Source organism: Geotrypetes seraphini, chromosome 12 (assembly GCF_902459505.1).
Source record: "Geotrypetes seraphini chromosome 12, aGeoSer1.1, whole genome shotgun sequence".
In the NCBI taxonomy this organism is placed as follows: domain Eukaryota; kingdom Metazoa; phylum Chordata; class Amphibia; order Gymnophiona; family Dermophiidae; genus Geotrypetes; species Geotrypetes seraphini.
This window is the reverse complement of record NC_047095.1, coordinates 78,486,355-78,506,237: the sequence shown is the minus strand read 5'-3', so window position 1 is coordinate 78,506,237 and position 19,883 is coordinate 78,486,355. Positions and strand designations below refer to the sequence as shown.

At 41.6% G+C, this 19,883-nt stretch overlaps 1 protein-coding gene across 1 annotated transcript in view; it reads left to right on the top strand.

The window, feature by feature from the left end:
* Nucleotides 1-19,883, top strand: part of PIF1 (PIF1 5'-to-3' DNA helicase) — a 179,096-nt gene that overhangs the window by 131,504 nt on the left and 27,709 nt on the right. Inside the window, 1 exon segment of the mRNA XM_033916027.1 lies at nucleotides 8,675-8,820. Within this exon segment, the coding sequence (XP_033771918.1) occupies nucleotides 8,675-8,820 (146 nt within the window).

The window sequence follows — 19,883 nt, the reverse complement described above, 5'->3', positions numbered from 1 at the left end:
CTGTAAACGTGCTTTGACCTTCTATTTAGAAAGCACCAAACCACACAGAACTGCTCCTCAACTTTTTGTCTCCTTTGATCCAGACAAGTTGGGACATGCGATCTCTAAGCATGCCATCTCCAACTGGATGGCTTCTTGTATCTCTTTCTGGTATGCCCAGGCTGGATTATACCTACACAGTAGAGCCACAGCCCATAAAGTCAGAGCATTGGCAGCTTCAGTAGTTTTCCTCAGATCTACACCTATTGAGGAAATTTGCAAGGCTGCTACATGGTCCTCGGTTCACACTTTCATTCTCACTATTGTCTAGATCAGGGCGCCCAAGTCCGGTCCTCGAGATCTACTGGCAGACCAGGTTTTCAGGATATCCACAATGAATATGCATGAGAAAGATTTGCCTGCACTGCCTTCTTGGTATGCAAATCTCGCTCTCATGCATATTCATTGTGGATATCCTGAAAATGTGGCCTGTCAGTAGATCTCGAGGACCGAACTAGGGCAGCCCTGGTCTAGATGTTTTCTTCAGACGGGATGGACAGTTTGGCCAAACAGTATTACAAAATTTATTCTCCTAAATTGCCAACACTCCCACCATCCCATTCTGGTTAGCTTGGAGGTCACCCATATGTGAGAATAGGCTGCCTGCTTGTCCTGGGATAAAGCATAGTTACTTACCGTAACAGGTGTTATCCAGGGACTGCAGGCAGCTATTCTCACAACCCACCCACTTCCCATGGTTGGCTTCTCTGCTAGCTATCTGAACTGAGGAGATGCACCCTGTGCTGGGCGGGAAGGCACTCGCGCATGCGTGGTGCGGCTGACTCGAAACTTCTAGTTTCTACAAGCAAGTCTGCTTGCGAGGCTTCCGCATCCGGGCTCCGTTAGTGACATCACCCACATGTGAGAATGGCTGCCTGCTGTCCCTGGATAACACCTGTTACGGTAAGTAACTGTGCTTTTCTGTGTCTCAGTGGCCACGAATTTGGTCTTGGAGATTGAAATGCACAATGTCAGCATCTATGAGACAATCATGGTTGTTTTTATTGCATAGGATTTTTTGGACCTCTGTTCGTTTAAATAAAATAGATAGCTCTAAGTCTAATAGATGCTGGCATTGTCATATTAATATAGGGACTTTAGATCATCTGTTATATTATTGTCCTTGGATATTTATGTTTTGGAAGTCAATCTGGGGTCAAATAAATCTTATTCTTGAGTCAAATGTTCCACTAACATATGAAGCTATAATATGTGGAACAATACTACATGTTAAACCCACTTTAGACAAAAATAAGAGCCGTCTTGTTATGATTATGACAGGTATAGCTATTCAATTGATCACAAGTAACTGGAAAACCATGACAGACTAAATTATACTTTTTGGTGGGTGAATTTGTGTACTACATACAGATATGAAAGAATCAACGCAGAATGTAGGGGGCTTAGTAGTATATTTAATAAAGTATGGAGCCCATTGACTAAATTTGTGAAATTATAATAATGTTTATTTATCTTTTCTTTTGCTCATTTACCTATACACATCCAGAGTGGGGGGATGAAGGGAGGGATATAATTTTGATGGTTACACATGGGTAATTTATTTTTATCATTATATATTATGTCATATGTTTTTAATAAAAGTAAGAAGGTGAAAATTTAATAATATAGAAATTACCTGTACAGTTAATAATGTATGTAGTAATTATTGATCTTTTATTTGTATTGCACTGTTTTAGTTTAAAAATCAATAAAAAAATAAAAAAACACACACTTGTTTGATAAGTTTGTTAAATAACTATGTAATTTTCGTATTACACATTTTTTTTATTTTTTAACTTGATATATCTTTCACTAATTGTACAGTTCTTCTTTGCTGTTAACAGCCTGGAACTTTGTGGTTGGGCAGTATACAAAAATAAATTTATCATTATTATTATATCATTATTCCTATTACTATATTCATCGCAGAGATAAAGAAGCATGTTTCATTTGTCTTAACCCAGGTTGAAGAATGGACATTTGATTTTAAATTAAAACTTAATTCTGAAAAAACAAAAGTATTTTGGGCTAGTCCAAATGACAAAATCAAAGAGAGAGTATTACAACTTAATGGACAGGATTATCCGATAACTGCCTCTATTAAAATACTTAGAATCACTTTAGATCACCATCTAACTTTTGATGAGTATATTGACTCATTGGTTAAAAAATACTTTTTTGTGTTATGGAAGCTTCGTACCATCAAAAAATACTTTGATTAAACATTTTTTAGATTATTGGTGGATATTAAGTATCCTTGATTATTGTAATATAATATATACCTGGGATATTATAAAAGAATCTTCAAAAGATTGAGTATCATTCAGAATTCAGCTGTCTGTTTGATTTTTGGCCTGAAGAAAAACGACCATGTCAGCCCTTATTATAAACAGTTACATTGGCTGCTGGTGAAGGCAAGAGTTGTGTTCAAATTCATCTATATTTGAACATAAGAACTTCCATCTCCGGATCAGACCTTCGGCCCTTTCCTGAGTCTGTTAAATAGCTATTATCAGCGGGATCGCATCAGCAACGTGATTGATCCGTTGCCAGCTTGGTGGTTTGAACTTTTGAATCCATTAAAATATCGATTTTATGACTGAACTTCCTCACTCCTGATGAGGACATTGAAACAGGACTTGTCGAGCGTGGAGGTTATTTTCAGTGAATTACCGGCTGTCTGAGCTAAGTGGTTACCGTAATTTGATTTCATATGCTATGAGTTCCCTCCCGATCATTGCTGCGGGCGGGACTCCTAATCACTAGTGGTTTTAGTTCTCCAGCTGGTTTTCTTCGTTTTTACATTTTTCATTCTCATTGTTTCTTATGTTTTGCTATTTTGCATTGATACGTGTTTTACTGTTTTGCACTACTGTTGATATTTTTGATAGCTTTTTTTCAAGACATGCTATCATCACTTGATTAAGGATTAAGAATTTCTCCGAGGATTTCCACTTGCATTAGGATTGGACACAGAATTGTCATGTGAACTTAGACTTTTCATGTTTCGTCTGATTGAGTTTTTGAATGAGGATTGGGACATGTTTGACTTTTTTACTGTCTTTTTTATTTTTATTTTTGTTAGTAGTTTTTGATTTGTTTTTGGACTTACAAGGTACTTTATTCACTTTCTTTTTCTTATATTCTTTTCCCCTGGTCTTTTTATCCTGGATGGATGCTTGCACTCGATTTTTATCAGCCTACTTATTAAATATTATGGCATTATGATGTACGGGGCAGAATTTATTAAGACGGTAGTCTTAGTGCTTGTCACTTCATGAATATCTGCCTGAAGCTATTGGTCATCACGAAGGGTAAACTAAGCCTGTACTGATTGCCTTTCTTTATTATTATTATTTTTTGAATTTTTGAACGGTTTGTTTATTAGAATGGTGCAATGATCTTTCCATTGTAGGATGTCCAGCTGAGGAGATTAATATTTGTTTACCAATTTTTGAGATTTGGGTAATTTTAGCCACCCATATCCCTCTATGTCTCTCGTAAGGAGATGTGCATCTAGTTTGCTTTTAAATCCTAGAACGGTGGATTCCGCAATAATCTCCTCTGGGAGAGCATTTCAGGTTTCTACCACTCGTTGCGTGAAGCAGAACTTCCTGATATGTCCTGGACTTGTCCCCCCTTAGTTTCAGTCCATGTCCTCTTGTCTGTGTCACATTGGACATTGTAAATAATTTTTTTTCCTGCTCTATTTTGTCGTTTCCTTTCAGTATTTTGAAAGTCTCGATCATATCCCCTCACAGTCTCCTTTTCTCAAGGGAAAACAATCCCAGTCTCTTAAGTCGTTCCTCATATTCCAAGTTCTCCATACCTTTTATTAGCTTCATTGCTCGTCTCTGCACCCTCTCCAGCAGTTTTATATCCTTCTTTAGGTTGGGAGACCAATGTTGGACACAGTATTCCAAGTGTAGTCTGACCATTGCCCTATAAAGCGGCATTATAACTTTCTCCGATCTACTCGTGATTCCTTTCTTTATCATGCCTAACATTCTATTTGCTTTCTTTGCTGCTGCCGCGCATTGTGCCGACGGTTTCAGGGTCCTATCTATCAGTACACCCAGGTCCTTTTCTTGTTCGTTCTTAGAGTTGCACCTGACATTCTATACTCGTGTTCCTTGTTCTTTCTGCCTAAATGCATTACTTTGCACTTTTCCACATTAAATTTCATCTACCATTTCTCCACCCATTTCTCTAACTGACACAAGTCACTCTGGAGTTCCTCGCTATCCTTCTGCGATTTGATTACCCGGCATAGCTTTGTGTCATCTGAAAACTTGATGATCTCACTGGATGTTCCTTCTTCTAGGTCATTGATGAACATATTAAATAAGATGAGCCCAAGTACCGAGCCCTGGGGCACACCGCTAGTCACTTTCTCCCAGTCTGAGAACTTCCCATTTATGCCCACTCTCTGCTTTCTGTTCTCCAGCCATTTGCCTATCCATCTTAGTATATCTTCCTCTATTCCATGGCTTTGTAGTTTCCTGAGAAGTCTTTCATGTGGAACCTTGTCGAACGCTTTCTGGAAGTCCAAGTATATTATGTCCACCGGTTCTCCACTATCAATTTGTTTGTTCAAAGTCTCAAAAAATTGAAGTAAATTCGTCAAACATGATTTCCCTTTCCTGAAGCCATGTTGACTGGCTCTCATCAGGTTGTGTGTAACCAAGTGCCGGACTATGCTATCTTTAATTAGTGCTTCAACCATCTTTCCAGGGACAGACATAAGACTCGCAAGTCTGTAGATGCCCGGTTCTCCTCTTGATCCTTTTTTGTTTTAAAACCTTAACTGGTCTAGCTCTAATTTACCTTTCCTCTCATTGTGAGCTGGCTCATACCATCAAGCCTACCCACGGTTCTTACTTATTTGTCTACCCCACATTAAAATCTTGCTGTTATAAGAGATTGTTGGATAGAACATTTTCATTTCAAGCAGGCAAAATGAATGCCTGGCTAAGTGAAACCATCTCAAAAGCTGCCTTCTATTACTCTTTCAGAAAATTAACAAAGACTTATCTCTTTGACAAATTTGTTACTTTATAATCTTCTGTATTTCTTTATTGCTTGTATTTCACTGGTTGTCAGTTGATTCTTTTGTGAACTGCTTAGAACTGTTGTGGTGTGGTGGTATACAAAAATAAAGTTGTTGTTATTTGATCTCTTTGACTGACGCTAGCTAGGGTTTTTACCTCAGTGTGCCAGTCCACGGCAGCCTTGTCAATAGATACAGAGTTGGGTTTTAATGTTCCCACTAGATTGGAAAGGCCTGTGGAGAGATCGTTTACGTTGACAGCATCGTTGTATATTTTTTTATATTGGGTATGCTTCCTGATTGATGGCTGGGTTGTTGTGTAGGTGTGGTGAAATGTGATCAAATGATGATCAGACCAGGGTACTGTTTTGGTAATGTAGCCAGGAGTTCCTGTGGTGAGCAGAGTATCTTTTTGAATAAAGATTAGGTCTAAGATATGGCCTGCATAGCGAGTCAACGTGAGGACCATTTTTTGGAAGCCTAAGTCAGATAGTGATGTAATGAAGTTTGCTAGGTATTCAGTCTCATTTGGGTAGATTATGAAGTTTGTCTCCAAGTATGATGACTATCTTGTTAAGGATGGATAGCAGGTCATCTAAGATGGCCTTTGGAGAGTGTGGTGCTCTGTATATCAAGACAAAGGTTAAGTTGTGATCCACTGAGAAGGTGAGGCACTCTAGCATATCTAGTGTGATGGCGTCTATCAGTCATTGGTTGAGGCTGGACTTTATGATGGCAGCTACACCTCCACCTCTAGTGTCTGTAAGTGAGCACTCTATCACTTTGTATCCTGGTGGGCAAAGCCATACCTGTAGCTCCATCGTTGTCTTTAAGCCAGGTTTTGATAATTAGGAAGATGTCCCAGTTATTGTTTGTGAGGAGATCATTTAATATAATGTCTTTGTTGTTTATGGACGTTGCATTTGCCAGTTCTTTTTTGAGGTTATTGGGTGGGGGATGGTAGTGGTGACAGGGATAGGCCTAAGGTAGCAGAGTCTGAGTGCTGGGATTTGCTCCGGTGAAGGGAATTCAAGTCACCATATCTATCCTGGCCTCTGATGACTGGGATGGTGGAATTCACGAAAAAAGCGAATTAAACTTGAAACTTGAATACATGCTGATAAGGAGAGTAATTGGCATGAAATAAAGCAGAGATTTTGGCATTGGTATTATGAAGGCAGTGTAATTATGAACTACTGTGGTGGCTTGGCTTAGGTTACAGATCCTTGGCCCGTATCTCTGCTATAATAGTTATAAGGCTATTCCAGCTGTCTGTTATGGTAAGACTGGTGATAAGTGTGTACAATAGATGGTCCCCTTCTAGCCAACTTCAGAGTTAATTTGTGTATTTGGGTAAGGTCAGGTTTGAGTTTGTGTTATTTATTTCAGTGATGGAGGGAGAAAGTGAATAAATGAAATCGCTGGAGTGATGCTGTGGTTTGAGCTGTTAGTTTTAGGGTATTATGCAGAGTCTTTGTTGTTGGTTTAGTTATTTTCAGGTGTGTGCAGTGGTTAGAATGGTGAGGAAGTAGTTTGATAAGAATTAGTAGTGGAAAGGGTGGTGAATGCATGAAATGGCCTCTCTGTAGAGGTGGTGGAAATGAAAAGTGTATCTGATTACAAGAAACCTTGGCATAAGTACATTGAATCTTTAAGGGAGAGAAAGGAATGGTAAATGGCATGGATAGGTAGACTAGATGGGCCATATCAGTTGCGTAATAATGGTAGGGCAGGGGTGCAAATCACCCCAAGGTGCCATCTTCGCAGGGGTGCTGGGTCCTTCCCCCTCTGTGTGGTTCTTTAAATGTTCACTGACGCAAGCAGCATTTATTTATTTAATTTTATATATCGTTCTCCCAGGAGAGCTCAGAACGGTTTACATGAGTTTATTCAGGTACTCAAGCATTTTTCCCTATCTGTTCTGGTGGGCTCATAATCTATTTAATGTACCAGGGTCAATGGGGGGATTAAGCGACTTGCCAAGGGGCACAAGGAGCAGCGTGGGTTTGAACCCACAACCCCAAGGTGCTGAGGCTGTAGTAGAGAATGACACGGTGGCTGTTACTTTTGCAAAACATTACTGGTTGGATGTGGCAGCTTGAGGAGATGCGGCTTTTAAGAACATAAGAATTGCCATCTCTGGATCAGACCCTGGGTCCATCAAGTCCGGTGATCCGCATACGCGGAGGCCCCGCCAGGTGTACCCTGCATAGTTTTAATCCCCATATCACTGTATGCTTCTCAAGGGAGATGTGCATCTAATTTTGGTGCATCAGTCTTGGTTGCAGGGGTTACCAGGGCCCTCCCGATTTAAGGACTGCTTAATTACATCCCATAACTATCTGGATTGATCTCTGGGATGCTAAGGAAGGAAAAATTAGTCCTTACCTGATAATTTTCTTTTCTTGAGTCCCAACAGATCAATCCAGAAGCAGGTATTCAGGTTTTGATTGCTTGTGGAGGTGAGTATGCAACTCAGAGAACCAAAGAAACTGAAGAAAGTTCAAGCAGCAATGTGACACCTGATTTGGAGGATGTCCACGTTGGGTCCAGTCTAGCAAGGGCTGGCTGCTGTTGGTTTCCTATGGTTTTAGGGCTATGTATCATTGATCTGTTTCAGAGACAGAAGGTATCGTTTCAGGTTCCCCCCCCCCCTGTGTTTTCCTGCTTTGCTCTTTAGATTACTGAAAGAGAGGCTGCTGCACAGGGATGTATATGGCAGAGCTCTGGATGTCTCTCTATCTCCACTGGCTGGTAGATGGATACAACCCACAGGTAAAGACTAACTTTTCCTTCCCCATTCACTTCCAAAAAAAGCTGTATGGTTAAATATAGGAAGATATAGGTCCTGTATATGAAATAAATAGATAAGAACATAAGAATTGCCATACTAGGACAGACCGAAGGGCCATCAAGCCCAGTATCCTGTTTCCAGCCATGGCCAACCCAGGTCATAAGCACCTAGCTAGATCCCAAGTAGTAAAACTTTGGTTCTGGGAAAGATGGCGGAAGCTGCATCGATGAAAGACTGCATCGATGAGCATCTAGAAAGAAATAAACTGATGAAAACAAGCCAGCATGGATTCTTCAAGGGAAGATCATATCTAACGAACTTATTGCACTTCTTCAAAGGAATAAGTATGAATATTACAAAATTTATTCCGCTGTCTGCATCCGGGCTTCGTGGATGACATCACCCATATGTGAGAATAGCTGCCTACTGTCCCTGGATAACAACTGTTATGGTAAGTAACTGTGCTTTCTCCGACAATGAATTCCAGAGTTTAATTACATGTTGTGTGAATAAATATTTTCTCCAGTTTGTTTTGGATAATGTATAATATCTTACAAACATAATGCTTTATGACCGGTACTGATTGGTCTTTCTTTTGTTCTCATCTATTTTACTATGAAATTCTCTTTGAATTTTATATTTTAATAACCTTTTGGAGGGGTGTTGAAAATAAATATATTTTTACCACTGTGCATTCTGGGTTGATGCGGCATGAAAGATCAAAATTTGCTGCTCTCATAATAGCTTTGAAACCTGAGGAATACTTATATTTAATTTGATTTAATTTACAGGTTTTCCTAATGTGAGGTTCATGTGTGGGGTTACTGAGGTCATTAAACCAGAATGCTGGATCTTCAAAGCCCATAGTGGAATTGTTTTAAGTCGCAGACAGCTCCCTCTGAAATTGGCATGGTCCATTTCAATTCATAAGAGCCAGGTGAGTCGTATACCTTTTAATACCCTGTGTTTAATTTTTAAACTATTTGAATGTTGGTGGTCCGGAGCTATTGCTATCGGTGGTGCACTTTTATGTTGCGTCAAGAGTTTACGTGCTAGAGATAAGCTTTGCCTTGATATGCCCTCCCTGTCGGTTGTTAAACTTCTGAGTCTAGTCTAATCTAATCTAGTCTTCAATTTATATACCGAATCTTTTTCTGAAGGAATTTGATTTGGTTTACAATTAATTAAAAAATAAGATAACATCTAGTAGATCGAATGGAAAGAGTACTATTAGTTAGGATTAGATAGATATTTAAATAGTTGGAACCGGCTCTCTATGGATCTTAGGCAAGCATCATTGGTTTTACATTTAAGAAAAAAACTGAAAACTTTCATTTTTGTGTGCTTTTTCAACTAGTAGCAGCAAGTAATGAACAAGTCAAGTCTCAAGTAAAAGCAATGGAGATGTTTGTTGGTGTTTGTTTATTGTTGGTTGTATTGTTTGTTCATTGTATTGTAATATGTTCATTGTATTATTATGTTTTGTTGTTTTATTGAAATATATGTCAGATGAGAAAGCTGTATTATCCCAGGACAAGCAGGCAGCAACTTGAAAAACTGAAGGTGAACAAAGCGATGGGACCAGACGGGATCTATTCCAGGATACTAAGGGAGCTCAGAGAGGTTCTGGCGAGTCCTATTAAAGACTTGTTCAACAAATCTCTGGAGACGGGAGTGATTCCTGGGGATTGGAAGAGAGCAGATGTGGTCCCTATTCATAAAAGTGGTCACAGGGATGAAGCAGGAAACTACAGGCCGGTGAGCCTCACTTCAGTTGTTGGAAAAATAATAGAAGTTTTGCTGAAAGAAAGGATAGTGTACTTCCTTGAATCTAATGGGTTACAGGATCTGAGGCAACATGGCTTTACAAAAGGTAAATCGTGCCAAATGAACCTGATTGAATTTTTTGATTGGGTGACCAGAGAGCTGGATCGAGGACATATGCTAGATGTAATTTACTTGGCTTTCAGCAAAGCCTTTGATACAGTTCCTCATAGGAGGCTGTTGAACAAACTTGAAGGGCTGAAGTTAGGACCCAAAGTGGTGAACTGGGTAAGAAACTGGCTGTCGGACAGAAACTAGAGGGTGGTAGTTAATGGAAGTCGCTCGAAGGAAGGAAAGGTGAGTAGTAGAGTCCTTCAGGGATCAGTGCTGGGGCCAATCCTGTTCAATATGTTTGTGAGTGACATTGCTGAGGGGTTAGAAGGAAAAGTGTGCCTTTTTGCAGATGATACCAAGATTTGTAACAGAGTAGACACCGAAGAGGGAGTGGAAAATATGAAAAAGGATCTGCAAAAGTTAGAGGAATGGTCTAATGCCTGGCTACTAAAATTCAATGCAAAGAAATGCAGAATAATGCATTTGGGGATTAATAATAGGAAGGAACCGTATATGCTGGGAGGAGAGAAGCTGATATGCACGGACGGGGAGAGGGACCTTGGGGTGATAGTGTCCGAAGATCTAAAGGCGAAAAAACAGTGTGACAAGGCAGTGGCTGCTGCCAGAAGGATGCTGGGCTGCATAAAGAGAGGCGTAGTCAGTAGAAGGAAGAAGGTGTTGATGCCCCTGTACAGGTCATTGGTAAGGCCCCACTTGGAGTATTGTGTTCAATTTTGGAGACCGTATCTGGCGAAGGAAGTAAGAAGACTTGAGGCGGTCCAGAGGAGGGCGACGAAAATGATAGGAGGCTTGCGCCAGAAAACGTATGAGGAGAGACTGGAAGCCCTGAATATGTATACCCTAGAGCAGTGATGGCGAACCTGTGGCACGTGAAGGCCTTGCAGCTGGCACACGGGAAGGTCCGCAATAAAGATATGCGGCGCGGCGGGAGGCGAGTGTGTCGGTGTGTGCTTTGCAGTTCACCTGGCAACAGGGCCGGACTGGCCATTGGGAGGACCGGGCATTGTCCCGGTGGGCTGCGGCCCATCCTCCTGTGCTGGCTGCAGTCCTGTGAGTGGATGTTTAGCCTGCCTGTCTTCCCCTTAGTATCCTATGAGCCAGGCAGTGTGTGAGGGGGAAGTGGGGGGAGGAAGAGAAGCTTCACACTGAGTCTGTCACAGGAACTCAGTGAGGCTGTAGTGTGACTCCACATGTGACATCTGTAATCAGGAACAGTTCCTAGTGCTCCCATGCTAGAGAGGTGAGGATATGGGGGGATGTTAATGTGTCTAATAATGTGCTCCTCTGTAAAAACCTCTGTATCTTCCATGGGGGACATGCTAAATTCGAGGAAATAAAAAAGCTGCTTATGATGATTGCATAGAGAAGTTCAGTAAGCTGAGAGGAAGGCTGGGCTCTCTGTGAACAATCAACACACTAATCCTCTGCGCTGTACCATATGGAAAACTCAATATAGCAAAAAACAGTAAAGTGTATATGTGGCCCTTCACAGTGCTTTTGTAAACATCATAATAAAATAACAAAGGCTCCAATAATGAAAAATAAAAGTCCTTTCACATACACTCAGGTCACCTCTTAATTAGTTGTTATTGTGATGAATCCAATGTTGTATAGTCATTAATGCGATTAATCCAGTTTGCAGGTCATTTTATTTGGGGAATCGCAGTCACTTCTTATTAGTGGCTGGCCATGCCTCTCAAATGTGCTTCTGCATTTTAGCCCTGCCCCTGGACTTCAATGGGCGGGGCCTGCGTGAGGTCATGTGATTGGGCTGCTCAACCTAAAATGCCCGGGCCTATTTTTTGTCCCAGTCCGGCCCTGCCTGGCAATGTGTTCCTCGCGGCTGCCTGAACTGCCACAGGGCTGTGAGACAGTATATTTTTTGACCAAAACGGATGCCTACAATTAGTAAAATTCCCCAATCACATATTTTTTTATGGGGACGGATTTGTATACAGCACTTCATTAGATTTTTTTTATTATACAAATTTTATCTTTTTGTAGACGTGAAGTCTTGAACAAAGAAAATGAGTACAGCAAAAAAAGCAAAAACAGATAGTGGAAGACCATTCCAAGAGGCCTGGACAGAGACATATGGAGTGATTGAACGCAGTGGGAAAGCATTGTGTATTATGTGTAATGAAAGTGTTGTGTCTCGCACATCAAGTGTCAAACGTCACTTTGAGACAAACTATAACAGTGTTGCTGAACTTGGTTTAGCTCAAAGAAAAGAGTTCCTTGTAGGAAAATTAAAGAAATATCACTCCCAGTCTCTTAGTTTTAGCAACTATCTTTCAAAAACTAATCATCTTACAGTTGCCAGCTTTCAAATTTCACTGTGCATGGCAAAACATGGTAAGCCCCTATCTGATGGAGATTTTATCAAAAAGGCAATTTTGGCTGGGAGTAATTCACTCTTCCATGATTTCCAAAACAAGGATAAAATTGTGCAGCGCATCTCTGAGATGCCGCTAAGCAGAAATACTGCAAAAGATAGGGTTCTGCGAATGGCTGCTGATGTTAGTCAACAGCTTACTTGCGACTTACAAAAAGCACCCTTCTACTCCATGTGCTTGGATGAAAGTACAGATATTACTAACCATGCAAGACTAGCGCTCATTTTGCGTTATGCTACTGGTGACATCATGAGAGAAGAGCTGGTAAAACTGCTGTCTTTGCCTGGAAGAACGCAAGGGATAGATATCCACAATGCTGTGATGGAGGCTTTTTCATCACTAGACATAAGTCCAGAAAAAGTGGTTTCAGTTACTAGCGATGGAGCACCTAGCATGGTGGGGACAACATCAGGATTCATTCATTTCTTTGCTAAAGAAGCAAAACATCCACTGATTCAATTTCACTGCATAATACATCAAGAGGCTCTCTGCGCCAAAGAAAGCAGCAAAAAACTTGACGATGTCCTCAAAGATGTAACAAAAATGGTGAACTTCATCATGGTGCGTGCTCTTAATTTTCGACAATTTCAAGCCCTTCTTGATGAGGTTCAGGCACAATATAACACTTTACTGATGTACAATAATGTCCGGTGGCTGAGCAGAGGACGAGTGTTAGAGAGATTTGTGGCCTGCTTGGAAGAAGTTAGGCTATTTATGAACGAAAAGGGGGAAGACTATCCTCAACTCACCAACATGGCCTGGCTTACCAACCTCATGTTCTTTACAGATTTTACTAACCACTTTAATGTACTAAACAAAAAATTACAAGGCATGGGAAAAACAGCAGAAAGCATGTTTAGTGACATCAAAGCTTTTGAGAGAAAATTGCATGTTTTTGAAAAAGACCTTAAAAGTGGACAGCTAAAATATTTTCCCAACCTAAAAATACATTTGGATAATTCTACAACATTTGTGGACAGTCATAAAAAACACCAGGAAACCCACAAAGCATATTCCACCATTGTAGCCGAAGCAAAGGAAAATTTTAGTAAAAGACTTTCTCAGTTCCGTAAGATGGAGACAACCCTTTCATTTATAACTTCCCCAGAAAAGTCCACATTTGAAGATCTTGATCTTTCCTGCTTACAGTGGTTGGATATTCAAAATTTGGAAATGGAGCTACTGGAATTTCAAGAAAGCTCTATCTGGAAAAGTAAATTCAATGACCTGCGTGCGGCTCTTGAACATATTGAGTGTGAAAGGGTGACAAATGAAATCACTGCTAGCAGTTCTGAAAATGAAATCCTAAAAGCGTGGAATTCTCTGCCAGACAATTTTAAGTCCATGAAAGCACTTGGGATTGCTCTTCTTACTTTGTTTGGGTCATCCTATGCTTGTGAGCAGCTGTTTTCGGCTTTGAATCATATAAAATGTGATGCTAGAAACAGATTAACGGATGACATGAGTGCTGCATGTGTTGCTCTGAAATTAACGCACTATGAGCCAAGGATTGACAAGTTATCAGCATGCATGCAACAACAAAAATCACATTAATTTTTTTCAGAGCATGCCCAATGCATATGTTTACATGAAGCAGTGTTTTCAGTTTGCAGTTAAGACACTTTCTAAGTTATTTAAATATTATTTAAAGATGTTATTTAAAAAAGGGACTTTACATGGCCCTGTTGTATTCCAATCTGGAATTTCCAATAAAAACGGTTGGTTTAATTGAAAGCTCTTTTGTTTTCTTTACATCATATTATTAGAAATGTAATGATTTAACTATTTTCTAATTTGATTGTAAATTTTACAAAAAACCATGTATAGACTCTTTGGGAAACACACTATCCTCTTAATTTAATGCGCTGTCGCACAAATACTTTATGCACTGTCATAAGATAATAGTGGAGACTAACGGGGATCTCAAGTGCTCACAGCCAGAGATTTGGTACGTTTTTCAAAGTCACTGACTAGAATCGTGAGCTATCATCGGTCCCGTATATTTTCTCCATATCTATGCTAAGTGCATTTTTTAACTTTTTCGTCTTTTTTTCCCTTTTTAATTAATCATTTAAATTATTCTTATAAATTATTTATAAAATCTATATAAGCATATATCTTCATACTCTGCTATTCCATATAGTGCAGGATTACTTAGCTTGTTTTTTCCAATGTAATGCTAATCTGAAATATCTTTGTAACATAATCTGAAATTTTTCCAATGTAATATAATATGAATCCTCAATTTGTAACCTGTACCAGCAATTTTCCAATGTAATGCAATCTCCTGGAAATGTCCAGCTCTCTTCCAATGTAATCCGCTTTGAACCGCAAGGTATAAGCGGAATGGAAATCACTAATGTAATGTAATATAAATTTTTTAAAATAGATTCTGCTCTTAAGGAAGTGTATGTACATTGGATGTGAATCTAGTCAAATCTTTTTTCTTGTACAATCCCACTCTATTCCTGGACAAGTGGATTATGCATCCCATGTCGTGAGACACTGTTTGTAGGAAGCCTCATTAACATAATTCTTTTGACCCTCCCCTCTTACCTCAGCATTGCTCACTGGGTTCCAATTGCTTTCCTACAAGCAAGACTGTAGAAGTTAGTCTTTTCTACTCATGTTTAAATTTTCTTTTACCCAGTACTTTTATATGTTTTGTGTCTTCGTGATGCAGAAGTTCCTTGCGGGGACAACTCTGGTTGTGGGAGATCTCAGGCTTTGAGGTTAAAAATTTTTTCCATGTGGTTGGCTGCCTTGCAGTGCACCTCCTGGACAGTCTGCACTTTCAGATCGGGGCTCAAGGACCGTTTCCTTTGGAGCTGGGATAGAGCTGTGGAGGTGTGCTTGGGATCGGAGCAGACTGTTCCTTCAACAGGTCGTTTCTGCGGTGGTGTCCGTTGGTGTTGGAGGTCACCTGCTGTTAGTGTCGGGCCAGAGAGGCAGTCAGAAGATCAGCAGTCCAGTTTGCATGCTTGTTGAGGCAGAGGATCTCCCTGTAAGTTGTTTCAGCTCCCTTTTTTTTCTGCAGCTCCTAGCACAGCATGACAGAGTGAGTACAGGGCTGACAGCCTATCAATTGATTTTTTTTTTGGGGGGGGTCTTAAAAACCAGTTTTTGAGTAGTTTGCGAGTTAGTTCTAGTTTTTGAGTAGTTTGGGAGTAAAATTCTAAAATCATCATGTTTGGGGGGGGGGGGGGGGTTTCCTGTGCTTTTCCTGGGCTATTTTCCTTTGAAAATTGTACCCACGTTGGTTATCTTTGATTTTCCTAATTTGAATTTAAAGTGAATTTCTCAGCAAGGATTCTTAGAAACATAGAAACATGATGGCAGATAAAGGCCAAATTTCCCATCTAGTCCCATCCATAGTAACCGTTATCTCTTTCTCTCTCCGAGAGATCCACGAGAGTTCTGGAAGGTTTCCCATAAAAGTAAACATTCCTATCAATTGATTTTTTTTGGGGGGGGTCTTAAAAACCAGTTTTTGAGTAGTTTGCGAGTTAGTTCTAGTTTTTGAGTAGTTTGGGAGTAAAATTCTAAAATCATCATGTTTGGGGGGGGGGTTCCTGTGCTTTTCCTGGGCTATTTTCCTTTGAAAATTGTACCCACGTTGGCTATCTTTGATTTTCCTAATTTGAATTTAAAGTGAATTTCTCAGCAAGGATTCTTAGAAACATAGAAACATGATGGCAGATAAAGGCCAAATTTCCCATCTAGTCCCATCCATAGTAACCGTTATCTCTTTCTCTCTCCGAGAGATCCACGAGAGTTCTGGAAGGTTTCCCATAAAAGTAAACATTCCAAGACTCCGACACCGGTCAAAGCATTGTTCTCATAGAAACATAGAAACATAGAAATAGACGGCAGATAAGGGCCCACGGCCCATCTAATCTGCCCACCTTAATGTCCCTCCCCTACCTTTGCCCTGTGAATAGATCCCATGTGCCGATCCCATTTGGCCTTAAAATCAGGCACGCTGCTGGCCTCAATCACCTGTAGTGGAAGACTATTCCAGCGATCAACCACTCTTTCAGTGAAAAAGAATTTCCTGGTGTCACCTCGTAGTTTCCCGCCCCTGATTTTCAACGGATGCCCTCTTGTTGTCGTGGGACCCTTGAAAAAGAAGATATCTTCCTCCGCCTCGATGCGGCCCGTAAGATACTTGAACGTCTCGATCATGTCCCCCCTCTCTCTGCGCTCCTCGAGCGAGTATAGCTGTAATTTGTCAAGCCGTTTTTCGTATGGTAGATCCTTGAGTCCCGAGACCATCCGGGTGGCCATTCTTTGCACCGACTCCAGTCTCAGCACATCCTTGCGATAATGCGGCCTCCAGAATTGCACACAGTATTCCAGGTGGGGCCTCACCATGGATCTATACAATGGCATAATGACTTCCGCCTTACGACTGACGAAACCCCTTCGTATGCAGCCCATGATTTGTCTTGCCTTGGACGAAGCCTGCTCCACTTGATTGGCAGACTTCATGTCCTCACTGACGATTACCCCCAAGTCTCGTTCTGCTACCGTTTTTGCTAGGATCTCGCCATTAAGGGTATAAGACTTGCATGGATTCTGGCTGCCCAGGTGCATAACTTTGCATTTTTTGGCATTGAAGTTGAGTTGCCATGTCCTAGACCATCGCTCCAGTAGGAGTAGGTCGTGCATCATGTTGTCGGGCACTGAATCTTCGTCTGTTGTGCATTTGCCCACTACATTACTCAGTTTGGCGTCATCGGCGAATAATGTTATTTTACCTCGAAGCCCTTCTGCCAAGTCTCTTATAAAGATGTTGAATAGGATTGGGCCCAAGACTGAGCCCTGTGGTACTCCACTAATCACCTCCGTCATTTCGGAGGGGGTGCCGTTCACCACCACCCTTTGGAGCCTACCTCCAAGCCAGCTCCCAACCCATTTCGTCAATGTGTTACCTAATCCTATAGAACTCATCTTGCTCAGTAACCTGCGGTGTGGTACGCTATCGAATGCTTTGCTAAAGTCCAGGTACATGATGTCCAGGGACTCCCCAATATCCAGCTTCCCCGTTACCCAGTCAAAGAAGCTGATCAGGTTGGATTGGCAGGATCTCCCCTTAGTAAATCCATGTTGTCGGGGATCCCGTAGATTCTCCTCATCCAGGATCTTATCTAATTGGTGTTTGATTAGAGTTTCCATTAGTTTGCTCACTATCGATGTTAGACTCACTGGTCTGTAGTTTGCTGTCTCCATCTTTGAGCCTTTCTTGTGGAGTGGAATGACGTTAGCCGTCCTCCAGTCCAACGGGACGCTGCCTGTACTAAGGGAGAGGTTGAAGAGCGCGGACAGTGGCTCCGCCAAGACATCACTCAGCTCCCTAAGCACCCTGGTGGACTTGGATCTCCAGAATGATTCAAATCCAGATACTTTGCCTTCAACGACTGAAGCAGATGACTCTCCTGCATAGACATTCTTCGATTAGAGCTTCTTCTACTGAGATGCTTTCCTTTACTCGTTTTATTAGACAACTGGGAAATTCACCTCATCAGCACTATCACTCAGTTGAGGAAATATCTGGTTCGCTCAGCTTATACTTTTGAGCTCACCTCCAGAGCATCCTCTTGTCTGTGACCATGAGAAGATTGGCGTGGCTCAGAGTCTCTGACATGGATATTAACCTTCAGGATAGACTAGCCAACGTCCCTTGTTTGTGTGATGAGCTCTTTGGGGATTCTACAGATATTGTGACCCAAAAGCTTACTGCTCATGAGACTCGATGGGATACCTTAGTAAAGCCTAAATCCAAACCTGCTGCATCGACTAACGTCATAATGCCGCTTTACAGAGCAATGGTCATACCACACCTGGAGTATTGTATCCAACACTGGTCTCCCTACCTAAAAAAGGATATAACCCTGCTGGAGAGGGTGCAGAGGTGAGCCACAAAGCTAGTAAAATGTATGGGAAATTTGAGCTACAAAGAATGCCTCAGAAAACTGAGCTTGTTCACTCTTGAGAAGAGAAGAATGCATGGAGATATGATAGAAGCTTTTAAAATACTAAAAGGATTTGATAAAATCCAGCAAGATGCATCGTTATTCACATTGTCAAATGTGACTCGGACGAGAGGTCATGTACTGAAATTGAGAGGCGACAGGCCCAAGACAAATGTCAGGAAGTTTTGTTTCACACAGCGAGTGGCGGACACTTGGAACGCTCTCCCGGAGGAGGTTGTGACGGAGACCTCCATTATAGGATTCAAGGGCAAGTTGGATGCACACCGCCTTGCAAATCACATTGAGGGATACAGGTAAACAAGGTCTCATCTGGGAACTCCTAGGTTTTCATTAGGAAGCACCTAGTTAAGCCTCCACGTGTGCGGGTCACCGGACTGGATGGAACAAGGGTCTGATTCGGTGAAGGCATTTCTTATGTTCTTATGTTCTAACCCTCCCGCCTCCCCGAGGTTGGCTTCTTTGCTAGCTATCTGAACTGAAGACCACGAGGAGGGGATGCGCCCTCTAATGGAGCAGGAAGGCACGCATGCATGGGCAGTGCTAGCAAACTTGAGATCTTCAATCAAGTTTGCTTGAAACGCTGTCTGTGACGGGGCTCCGTGGATGACGTCACCCACATGTAGAGAATATCTGCCTGCTGTTCCTGGATAACATCTGTTACGGTAATTAACTGTGCTTTATAACCCATGAGGAAGAGACAGCTCTTCTTCTCAAGCTCCTACCTGGCATATCGCATTCATGGTTTCCATTTGTAGGGTAAGTTGTGGGTTTTTTTTGTTTTCATCTCCTGTATTTTTGTTTGCATCCTGTTCCCCCTCAGGTGTTTTTACCCAGGGCTGTTTGTCATCAGCTGCCCTGGATCAAGTATCATGTTTGTTTGAATTAATTCCCTTAAGGCAGGCTGAAATCTGATGATATCTGGTGATATTCATTACTGTGCAAATATCCTAATGCAACTTGTGGTGAGATACCATAGTCACATTAGGGCCTAAAATTATGGTAAAATGACCACAGGTTTTTGCTACAAAGCTTTGGCCTGATGCTCCCAGGCTCAAGATCTCCCACACCCCACATTGGCTATTTTTAAATACAGTAGTGGTCCAGGAGGGTCTTTGGGTAAGGTGACCATATGTCCCGTTTTCAACGGGACCGTCCCGTTATGGGACCAACTGACTCGTTGTCCCGACCCATCGCTGTGTGTGGGGACAACGGACCGACGATTGCTTCCCCTCCCTCCCTGCCACGCTAAAGCCTGCCTACCTCCTTTCCTCCCTACAGCGCCGATCAAATCCCGGTCCACCGCAGCCGCTGCTTCTTGCGGCCCAGAAGCCACCTTCCTGACGTCAATTCTGACGTCGGAGAGGAAGTTCCGGGCCAGCCAGGCAGCAATTTTAGTTGCTCTTCTCTGGACCCTTTCAAGTAGTACCATGTCCTTCATATACGGCGACCAGTGGTGGACGTGGTACTCCAGGTGACGGTGCACCATGGCCCGATACAGCGGCATGATAACCTTTTTGGATCTGTTCGTGATCCCTTTCTTAATTCATTCCTAACATAGTAGATGACGGCAAATAAAGACCCAAATGGTCCATCCAGTCTGCCCAACCTGATTCAATTTAAATTTTTTTTTTTTTTCTTCTTAGCTATTTCTGGGCAAGAATCCAAAGCTTTACCCGGTACTGTGCTTGGGTTCCAACTGCCGAAATCTC